This window comes from Mus musculus, chromosome 5 (genome assembly GCF_000001635.26).
Source record: "Mus musculus strain C57BL/6J chromosome 5, GRCm38.p6 C57BL/6J".
In the NCBI taxonomy this organism is placed as follows: domain Eukaryota; kingdom Metazoa; phylum Chordata; class Mammalia; order Rodentia; family Muridae; genus Mus; species Mus musculus.
The window spans coordinates 104,636,430-104,648,330 of record NC_000071.6 but is presented as its reverse complement, the minus strand read 5'-3'; the positions used below and the strand labels follow the sequence as shown (position 1 = coordinate 104,648,330).

Genomic DNA, 11,901 nt, shown 5'->3' with positions numbered 1-11,901 from the left:
TTTACAAGGATCTTTCTTACAGTCACATCTTTGGTCTTGTCTTGTGACCCACAGAGTTTAAAAGAGGTTGTCTGCGAGATCCTGGGATTCAGTCTTTCCACTTGAGTCCAATCCATGCTGACCTCTGTCCAAAGATCTGCCAGTAGCCAAAAGTTCAATAGAATGGGGGGTGGGCCCACTGAGCCCCTCACTGTTCCTTACTGTGCTGGTGAGGTCTCCACTCTTGTGCAGAGAGCTGCGGAGCTGAGAGACAGACCATGGTTTCCTTGGCTGTGCATGAGCACAATATTGCATTTCCATTGCTTCGTCTCATTTTCTGGCCCCTGCACCCTTTCTCCCTATATTCCATAATGCACTGAGCTGTAGAGGGTCCTATAGGTTTGTGGTTTGGAGTTAAGCAGTTGGGTGTTCTGTAGCCTTATACTGTGAGCAGACATGAGTCTCTGCATTCACCACAGTTGACAGCACAGGCAACCTCTCTGGCTAATGCTGTCTGTAACATTTGTCCATGAGAATAATTACAAACATTCAGTGGATAGTTTGGAATCACATCTTCTTAAACAACTGTCAAAAGTTCCTACCCAGGAACTAAGAACTTCTAATATCTTAAGCTGTAATAACTGCACATAGGTAATTGATTTGTCAGTTTCCAGTTGGCTCCAGCTGGAAGGTTAAATATTGAGTGTCCCAGGTGTTCACATCGATGTAAGACATGGATGCTGGGTACGGACATGGACATGGACATGGACATGAACTTGGCCATGGCCATGGCAAAATGGAACTCCCAGATTACAGACCACAAAAAATTGGAGGAAAGCCATTATAAACAATGTGGAAGAAGCTTGCTGCCTGAGGGCTGAGGGATCCATAGGATCTCAATGAGGCTTGCAGTTACATGGGCGGCTATGCAGGAAACATCACCTTCACGAGTGTAATATTAAAATGATTCAAATGGGGGTTTGTGGCATTTCTGGTAGCTTGAGGGATGAATGTTTCCTAGATCCCCATAATAATGATAAGAAGCATCACTGGAGAGCACCTTGGGAAGTCTCTTTTGTAAAAATAAGATTCTCTCACTAAGCATCCTTGGCTGTATGTTTGTCCTTGAAAGAATATTAGTATGGTTTGATAAAGTAAACAAAACTGTCGTTTTCATAACTAATAAATAAAATTTTTTTAAAAAGGATAATCATTATACAAGCTAAAGGCAGATGTCTTTCCCAGAAGCCTCCCAATGAGAGTCTAATGATCTGGTTCAAAAAGAGCTCTTCACCAGGGCTAGAGAGATGACTCAGTGATTAAGAGCACTGATTTTGGGTATCAGGGGGACCCAGGCACCCAGAAGCTCCACCTGAGCAGTAGCAGAGGTGCCTTCTGGGCTGGGGTGATGCCCTGAGAACATCTAGGGCTCGAACTCTGTAGCCAGTCCCACAACACCCACAGGAAGATCCCCTCTCAGTTGTTCTAACATTCCCAGGATCACAGGATCAGAGGTGAGGAGGACACAACATCTGCCCTAACACCAGGAGAAACTGTGACTAATGGAACCCTAGCACCAAGGAACTCTGCCAGACGAGTGAAGCAGGTTCCTTCATGTCTGGGTTGGTGCCCTGAGCAGATGTTGGGCGCAAACTCCGAAGCCAGCCCCACACACTAACAGGAAGCTCCACTCCCAGGTGCTCTAACATGCCCAGGATAATAGGGTCAGAGGTGCCCAAAACAGAGCTTGGATGCAAAATCTGCAGCCAGTCCCACAACACCACGAAGAAGCTCCACTCCCAGGAGCTTGCATGCTCAGGAACAAGGGATCCCAGGATCCCAGGAGCTTGGTCACACCAGGATCTCAGGGTCCCAGAGGCAGCTAGACTCCCAGGAGCATTGACAGACCCAGGGTCTCAGGATCACAGGAGGCCAGAGATAGCCGAACTCTGAGGAGTTCTACCACAACCAAGATCACAAGTAGAACAGGCTCCAGGCAGATATAGCCATGCAGGAAACACTAGAAATAATCAAAAGGCAGGAGGCAAGCTTAAGAACATATTCAACAAAACCAGGGTCATTTGGCATCATCAGAACCCAATTCTCCCAGCACAGGAAGTCCTGGATACACCTTCACACCTGAAAAAGCAAGATTCAGATCTAAAGTTACATCTCATGAAGATGGGAGAGGACTTTTAGAAGGACATAAATAACACCCTTAAAGAAATACATGAAAACACATGTAAACAGCTAAAGGGCCTTAAAGTGGAAACACAAATATCCCTTAAAGAACTACAGGGACACACAACTACACAGGTGAAGGAAATGAACAAAACCATCCAAGATCGACAAATGGAAATACAAACATTAAGAAATGACAAAGGGAGTAAACACTGGAGTTAGAAAACCTAGGAAAGAGATCAGGAGCCATAGATGCAAGCATCACCAGCAGAAAAAAAAGAGATAGAAGAGAGAAAGAATCTCAGGGGCAGAAGAAAACATAGAAAACAGTGATAGAACAGTCAAAGAAAATGCAAAAAGGAAAAGGTTCCTAACCCAAAACACCCAGGAAATCCAGGACACAATGAAAGACCAATTCTAAGGAGAATAGGTATAGAAGAGAGTGAATATTTGCCCAACTTAAAGGGCCACTAAATATCTTCAACAAAATTATAGAAGAAAACTTTGACAGCATTTTGCTGACACAGGAGACATTCATGCACAAGAAGAGAAGCATGGAATTCTAGACCTGGGTCCAGAGGAGATCAAGAGTTTCAAGGAAGAGTCAGTGAATTTCTGTCTGATCCTGTACTAAGACTTACAAGACAGCCACAACTGGTCAGCTACAGGATGTCCCCAGCAGCACAGGTGACAGACTGAGCCTTTGTTAGCAGTGGGGGCACAGCAGCATGCAGTGGGCCTCACACTGGTTAGGAAAGGAGCTGCTGCTAAGAACTCTTCCTCAGCTACAATTGCTGCCCTTGCCTCTCCATCCCTGGGACTCTCCATTCCTTTGTATCTCTTAGCATGTAGCAAGTCACAACTCCTGAAAGAGCAGATTTCTTGGTCTTGAGAGGACAATCTATGATAAGGAAGTCTGTGGATGGTCTCCTCTGCTTTCCCTTTCCCATCCATGTCCCTCCTGACCAGAAACTGGTAAGGAAGTTGTATTAGAAAGAGGCCAGGCCACACCAGAAAGACAAATTCTCTCTACATACAGGATTTCTTGTCATCGATTCAAACTGACAATTTGTATTATTATTTTTTTATTTTGTGTATCCATAAAAGATATAACATATCAGTATATTTTCTTATAAGTTATATATCCAAATCATATCAATAAAAAAGATGGAGAAAGTAAAGTTATTGTAAGATTAAATCAATATACACTAATTTTATTAAAAATTGTTTTCATTTTAAAAGCATTAGAATAAACAGAGATTTCCTATACAACATACTAAGATATGTTTCTTTCATGGCAGGAAAAATATCCCGATAGGGCATTTTATATGCACACACAGACACACACAAACCAAAGCAATACTTCTCATTGAAACATACAACTTCTGTTCACAGTGTATTTGAGAGACTTAATGGGAAAGTTAATTTGCAAATGTAGAACACGTATTTGCATGTTTAAGGAATCTGGCATGAGGGCTGTATTAATCTTCAATGAATGGCAAACTGGATTAACTTTTTAAAAGACTTTTTTATTGTCTTTTTTGTTTGTTTGTTTATGTCTTTGTTTTTTCGTTTTTTCAAGACAGGGTTTCTCTACATAGCCCTGGCTGTCCTGGAACTCACTTTGTAGACCAGGCTGACCTCGAACTCAGAAATCCGCCTGCCTGTGCCTCCCAAGTGCTGGGATTAAAGACATATACCACCACTGCCTGGGTGAGATTTTTTTTACTGTCTGAGACACATGGTGACACTAATGTAAGTAAACAGGAAAAAAAATTAATATTCACAATGAGAATGCAGAACCTAAAAAAAGTAATTTGAAATCCCTCTAATGTGATCAACCAACAAATACAATGACACCTTTTGACAAACAAATATTGAGAGAAATATTGTTGGTATTACTAATCTAATAAAAGTACAGCAAGATTAAATCTATGTCTAAATGACTTATTTCAAAATTGATACCAAAGGTGTATTAGAAACTGTGCAGTCAAGCACTGTTCCCTGAAGAACAAGGGATAAACAGTTTCGTCATTTATGGATGACAGATACTTTTTCCAACTACATTACAAAAACAACCCTAGTAAAATGTCTAAGTCATCAAGAAATTAGTAAGAATTAATAGCACTCATTTACACAGTCATCATTACAAAATGAACAGCTTTGGAGGGCCCAGAGCACAGTGTGAATATGTGCAATGTTGGCACATGTATCTAAAAATATCAATATTCTACATTATTTCAAGGTAATTCTTCTTGAATCTAACGTATGTTCTATGACTCTGGAGTGGTGGCTCAGAGCATAACAGCAATTACTGCTTCTCCACAGGGCACTGGCTCAGTTATAGTAGGCACGCTCAAAGGGGGATTCATGACATTCTGCAATACTAGTTCTAGTTGATCTGAAACGTCCTCTGGCTTGCAGTTCACAGGTCTACATGTAAGCAAAATTCCATAGATATAAAATACAAACAGGTAATAATGTAAGGCTACAGAATTAAGAAGTAGAATGTAAGCAGTTAAAATCAGTGATAAATTAGGTTCATGATATATACTACAGCACTCTGATGATTTCCCAAAGGAGCACAGCATTGTCACTGAAGGCAGAGATATCATTTAAGCAATTGCACAGAAAACAACATAGGACTGGTTAACACACATACCATGAAATAGACTGAAATACTCAAACACTTACTCATTTATATGTATGCTGTGAAATCACAGAGAAACTCGGGACAAATGGCTTATTTATTTAACATATCAAAAGCAGGTGCTGGCTGCTATTACCTGTAATAAAATCCTGTCTCTTCTGAGCACCTCTCATATCCACCACTTCCCTAAACTTGTTTTTGTCACTGACATTTGCTGCCCTACCCATAACTTCCCTTTTTCTGTAAAACCTGTGGGTTCCCATAGAACTTGCTTCTCATACTCTTTCTCCCCACTCATCAATTTAGTTGTGAAAGGATATAAAACTTGAGACCTGTGATTCATGTAATTTATGTCAAATAGCCCAAAGAGTTGTTTGTGAGTTTTGAAACCTGGGGCTGAGAACACAGCGAAACAGGCCAGGACATGCCCGGGCAGGCCCGTCTTTAAGATATTCCTGAGGCTACTTGGCCATAAAGATAAAGACAAATAAAGAGAACGACATGCCGACTGGCCTGGTGCCTCCCTATCTCCTGCCCTTCTGACCTAAGTTAAAAGTTAACAGTCTGCTGATGTTTAAATGGACCAATCATGTGAAACCTCGCCAATTCCTCCCCCAACCCCAGCCCTTTTCTATAAATACCCCTAGCTCCAAGCCTCGTGGTTGAAACCACTGTCTCCTGAGATACGTTTCGACCCAGATCTCCACCATTATGTCTCCACCAAAGGTCGAAACCACTATCTCCTACGTGAGATACATTTCGACCCGGAGCTCCGACATTAAATGGTCGAAACCACTGTCTCCTGCATGAGATACATTTCAACCTGGAGCTCTGCCATTAATCTACCTCCTGTTTTTACATCAAGATGGTCGTCTGTTCGTGATTCTTGGGTGCACACCGAATCAGGAATTGAGTGGGGGTTTCCCCACTAGGTTCTTTCAGTTGTAACTCCTTCAATGATAAACTCAAGTCCAAGTGTACTCTGCACAGCTGAGGCTCGGATGTTTCCAGATGCACATAGTTGTGCTATTGCTCATCCCTTCAATAAAACATTCTTCTCAAACTTGCCTACGAGTGGTCATGCCCTCCTTTTCATTCATCTGGTACCAACACCAGAGGGAGAGCATACAGGACTTCCCATGCAAGGGACTCAGTCTCTCTGAAACAACTTTCTCATATGACTTGCCTGAGGTGTGTAGGTGGCTGGCTTCTCTCAGTCAACTAGTTTGACTCCAAGAGAGTGTGCCTCTTCTCGCCCTGTTCTAACAGTTCAATTCTGGTCATTTATAGTATAAACACCTCACTGGTTCCTGAAGCCTGTTCCACCTCTTGGGAACACATCAAGCAACTCTGAGTCTCTCTGGCTTCTGGATCCTGCTACAATATATGTGGGCAGGAACAAAGGGACATCTAAGACAGTTAACTTGTCTCCCTGTGTTGGAAACCTCTTCTTTCCCAGAGACTTCTTCTACTCCATCTTTTTAATAGACATCTGCTCTAGCTGTTCTGACTGCTAGTCTCTCCTCCTCTAGTGTGAAGTGTCAATTCAGAAGTTCCTATTTTCCTTACTAGTATTACAAAAGTCACACTGGTGTACAAGGATGCCTTCTAGTCCTGCCCACTTAACATGAATAGAGATGACTCTAGTCTGTGACTTGAGACACTTCTCTCCTTCAGGTCTCTTATTCTTCTTGGGGCTGCCCTAGATATAAATTCTAGACACCAGGACATTTATATTTCTGAAATCTTTTGTTGAGCTAATTCATGGGGCTTCAACTTCCTTCCATCTAGGATGTGTAGCCATCCATCTTGATTCTGCCCTCTTGGACAAGTGACCATATCCTTGCCTCCTCCTCTTCAGAGCTACCTGATCTATCTTCACTAGCACCTGGCCTAAGTATTGCAACCCTGTGCTCCTCATTTCTCATTGCAAATTGCCTGCTATGTACCATAAATTCTCAGTGACCCCAACCCCCGAGGCTTCTAGGATATGGGAACCATCACTGGGTGGAGGGCCCTGTATTTTGCTACTCTGTTCCCTCTTCGCTCCATTTGGAAGCCAGGGATATTCTTTAGATCACCCTTAACTTTTACTTCTCCCCTTACCTCACCTACTTCTCACAGGTGTCTTCTTTGTCTCTTCCTTCATGCTCCTGTGGTCCTGGTGTGACTATCTCTTCTGCCTTGGAATCAGAAGATCCTAAAACCACACTTTCTTCCTACAAAACACTTATCCTAATCACAGCTCAAGTAAAGGTTAAAGACTTGCACACTAGATTTACAAGTTATTTCATATGGGAGCCACTCATGTAAGCACATACAAATGATACTCAAATTTCTTATATCTAAACTTTATCTGCTGTAAGCTTTAAAACCTTTTGTCTCTAATTTTTTTGCCTATATCCCCTCTTCTTATTATTATTTATTCTTATCTAATGCAATCTGTTCCAACTGGAAATATCCCTCTTTCTAGCACTCCCAATTCCTCCCCAACTCAACTCTTTCCAAGAATGACTGTCTTACATGTACCACAGGAAAAACTAGGTCTACCAGACACAGTAATGAAACACAAGATTAGATAAAACTAGAACAAGCACAAACCCTTATTTCAACACTTGAGGACAGGAGTACTAAGAGCAGGCAAAAGAGTAAAAGAAACTTTCAGTCCTACTCTCAGTATTCCTCAACACCTCCCACAAACAAAACCACCATCCAGGAACAACACCATATATGCAGTGTACCTAGTGTAGACCTGTACAGGCTCCAAAATTGTGCCTCAATATCTGGGAAACTCCAGGAATCCAAGTCAGGTAATTATGTTGCCTGTGCTTTCCTTGTGCCTTTGAAAACCTCTGGTTTCCACAATTCTTTCTCCCCCTCTTCTCAGCAGTTCCCCAAGCTTATAGACAAAGAAAACAATAGAGACTGGAAACCTAGCTTCTACTGTTTAATTGTGAGTCATTTATATTACTCCCATGCCCTACTGAAGGCAGACATTAATGACAGTTGGACAAGTCACAAAACTATGAAAAGAGCAGAACATCACCATGTTTTTTGTAGGGAAAGAGTTGATGGACAACGGGTAGTAATGTTTGGTTCTAAAGTATGATTCTTGCTTATCTTGCTTCTAGTTTCTGATCAACCAGTGTCAGTTACAGGCTCCTTCTTGTTTCATGTGCATCCAATTAAACCACTATATTTGGTTACTACCACAAGTTCTGTGCTAGTATTGACACAGTACACCTTGCAAGCAGGAAACTTTATAGGCTGAAGGTTTCATTCCTGGGTTGTTTTCCCTCCCCTTCACTTCTCCATGACATTCCAAACCTACCATGGTCCCAAGATCCACTCCTCAACCATCCTCTTCGAAAAATAGCAGGGCAGCCTCTTGTGGATATCAACTAAACAAGACATAACATATGACAATAAAAAAACAACAAATCCTCATATCAAAGATAGGCAAGTAATTAACTAGAGAAAGAGTATGGGATGAGTAGACAAAAGAGTTACAAGCATAAACACACACACACACACACACAAACACACAAACACACAATATCACTGTGCTAAATGATTCTTTTCATGCAAAAGGAGGAGACTCTGATATGCAAAGTCTTAATCAAGTTGACTACATTCATAAGAGTTCACTGCAATCTAGGTTTTTAATGCCCTTGAAGACGACATGTGCAAAGGCTTTACCACGTTGTTTACATCCATGGGACTTCTGTCAAGTAATGTGTTCTTTAGTAACTCTGAAGATAACTGTTATGTGAAAACACTTTAACACATTGGTTACATGAATCGTGTTTCTCTCCAGTATGTGTCCGGTTATTGCTTTGAGGATGGCTGTGTTGAGCAAAGGCTTTACAACATTGGTTACATTCATAGAGCTTCTCTCCACGATGTGTTCTTTTATGACACTGAAGAAAACTCTTCTGTGAATAGGTTTTACTACATTGGTTACATTCATAGGGCTTCTATTCAGTATGTGTCTTTTATGGTATGGAAGATTACTGTTATGTGAAAACACTTTACGACACTGGGTACATGCATAGTGTTTATTTCCTCTATGTGTCTTTCCATGGATTTGAAGACAGCTGTGATGAGCAAAGGCTTTATCACATTGGTTACATACATAGAGAGTCTTTTCAGTGTAGGGTTTTTTTATGCTTTTGGAGATTAGTGTTTTCTACAAATGTTTTGCCACAGTAGTTACACGAATAAGGTTTCTCTCCAGTATGTGTTCTTTTATGGCTTTGAGATGGCTATGACAAGAAAAGGCTTTACCACAGTGGTTACATTCATAGGGCTTCTCTCCAGTATGTGTTCTTTTATGGCTTTGAAGATGGCTATGACAAGAAAAGGCTTTACCACAGTGGTTACATTCATAGGGCTTCTCTCCAGTATGTGTTCTTTTATGGCTTTGAAGATGGCTATGACAAGCTAAGGCTACACTCAAAGGGATTCTCTCTAGTATGTGCTATTTTATGAATCTGAAGACAATTCTTCTATGAAAAGGCTTTACCACATTGGTCACATTCATAGGGCTTCTCGCCAGTATGTGTTCTTTTATGATTCGAAAGATTTCTGAATCGTGAAAAGGCTTTACCACATTGGTTACATTCATAGGGCTTCTCTCCAGTATGTGTCTTTTCATGCCTTTGAAGACCACTATGACAAGCAAAGGTTTTATCACATTGTTTACATTCATAGGGCTTCTCTCCAGTATGTGTACTTTCATGCCCTTGAAGATGGCTGTGATAAGTAAAGGCTTTACCACATTGGTTACATTCATAGGGCTTCTCTCCAGTATATGTCCTTTCATGACTGTGAAGACGGCTTTGACAAGCAAAGGCTTTACCACAGTGGTTACATTCATAGGGCTTCTCTCCAGTATATGTCCTTTCATGACTGTGAAGACGGCTTTGACAAGCAAAGGCTTTACCACAGTGGTTACATTCATAGGGCTTCTCTCCAGTATGTGTTCTTTTATGTCTCAAAAGACTACTGTATTGTGAAAAGGCTTTACCACATTGGTTACATTCATAGGGCTTCTCTCCAGTATGTGTCCTTTCATGATTTTGAAGATTGCTTTGACAAGCAAAGGCTTTACCACAGTGGTTACATTCATAGGGCTTCTCTCCAGTATGTGTTCTTTTATGTATCAAAAGACCACTGTATTGTGAAAAGGCTTTACCACATTGGTTACATTCATAGGGCTTCTCTCCAGTATGTGTCCTTTCATGACTTTGAAGATTGCTGTGACGAGCAAAGGCTTTGCCACATTGGTTACATTCATAGGGCTTCTCTCCAGTATGTGTCCTTTCATGGCTTTGAAGATTGCTTTGACAAACAAAGGCTTTACCACAGTGGTTACATTCATAGGGCTTCTCTCCAGTATGTGTTCTTTTATGTCTCAAAAGACCACTGTATTGTGAAAAGGCTTTACCACAGTGGTTACATTCATTTGGCTTCTCTCCAGTATGTGTCCTTTCATGCCTTTGAAGATTGCTTTGACGAGCAAAGGCTTTACCACAGAGGTTACATTCATAGGGCTTCTCTCCAGTATGTGTTCTTTTATGCTGTTGAAGACCACTGTGACATGAAAAGGCTTTACCACATTCTTTACAGTCATAGGGCTTCTCTCCAGTATGTGTTCTTTCATGCCTTTGAAGATCACCATGATATGCAAAGGCTTTACCACAGTGGTCACATTTGTAGGGCTTCCCTCTAGTATGTGTTCTTTTATGGCTTTGCAGATGGCTGTGGCATGCACAGGCTTTACCAAGTGTGTTACAGTCACAGGGTTTATCCCGGATTTGTGTTCTTCTATGCATTTGAAGACCAGTATAAAGTACAAAGGCTCCAGTAAGCATTCCTTTATATATCTGAGGATGATTGTGACTCGAAAGCACTTCATTACATTGCACACTTTCATAGGTTTTCTCTCCAGTGTGAGTTCTGTCTTCCGTTTGAAGATGCCTATGACATACAAAATTGTTAGCATTTGCATATGTTTAGCAATTTTCTCTACATTATAAATTCTTTTATACCTGTAGATGCAATTGGCATTTTAGAAAGGTTTACACCATGTATTATTGTAATGAATATTTTTATATGTATGAATTAATTTACAGTGTTTTCTAAATGGAAATAGAAATCAGATATAATGAAGATTCATCACTTTGTTTATATCCATGGTGTTTTCTCTCATTATGGGTTCCATTAAATATTTGAAGATAATTGTGATTCTAAAAGCATTTATATCATGGCTCACATTCATAGCAATCTTTTCTTATATCGGCTTTTTCACATATTTAACAAAACCTGCAAGCACTCAGAGCTTTACAACAATGACTGCATTCATAAATTTTCCTGCAGATTAAGCCATATTATATTTGGACAGTGAAACAGTAAAAAGCAGAAAATTTCTACATTACTAATATTCCTAAGAATCTTTTGTAGTGTGAGTTTGTTGATTTACTCCCAATGAAGTTGGAAAATCAACTAACTATAAAATCATACCTAGTTCAACAAATATACTCTAAGGGGTGATAACAACATATTTTCTAAATGTCCTTGGAGAAAAAGACACTCAGTGTTTCTGTCAATATCTTTAGTAAAAGGGGCCTGAATCCTTTATATAAGATAGAGACAGATAGACAGATAGGTGCCTTATAATATACCTATGAAATGTACAAAAACAAATAAAATGTAAAAACATTACACTCACAAATTTTGAATTTTTATTCTCCAGAGACATGTGAGGTATTTCTACTAAGCTTTCTATTTAACTTTCTCAAGCCTTATAAACTTCCACTATCACAAAACTTAAGCACCTTTTTACAAGTACATGAGTTACATATGTGTTATGTGAACTATTTGTTTATGAGAAGTTTTTGGATATATACACATCATACTATCAAAGTGTATACTTTTTTGCAATATCTAAGAAGTATAAGAGTAAACCGAGTGGCAGGTCTGCATTTTAGTGCCAATGGGGCTGTGCTTGAAATAGTTCTATCTGTTAAGGCGGTATTCTATACTGAAAAATGCCCTGCCAACTGAAATAGAGTACATGACATAGGGGT

The 11,901-nt window shown here is 40.3% G+C and overlaps 1 protein-coding gene and 1 pseudogene across 1 annotated transcript in view; one reads left to right on the top strand and one right to left on the bottom strand.

Moving 5' to 3' along the window:
• Positions 1-11,901, bottom strand: part of Gm31255 (predicted gene, 31255) — a 44,382-nt gene continuing 32,481 nt past the window's right edge. Inside the window, exon 4 of the mRNA XM_030254963.1 lies at positions 1-10,792. Coding sequence (XP_030110823.1) covers positions 9,319-10,792 — 1,474 coding nt within the window. The 3' untranslated portion in view covers positions 1-9,318. The remainder of the gene's footprint in view (positions 10,793-11,901) is intronic.
• Positions 642-1,184, top strand: Gm31345 (predicted gene, 31345; annotated as a pseudogene).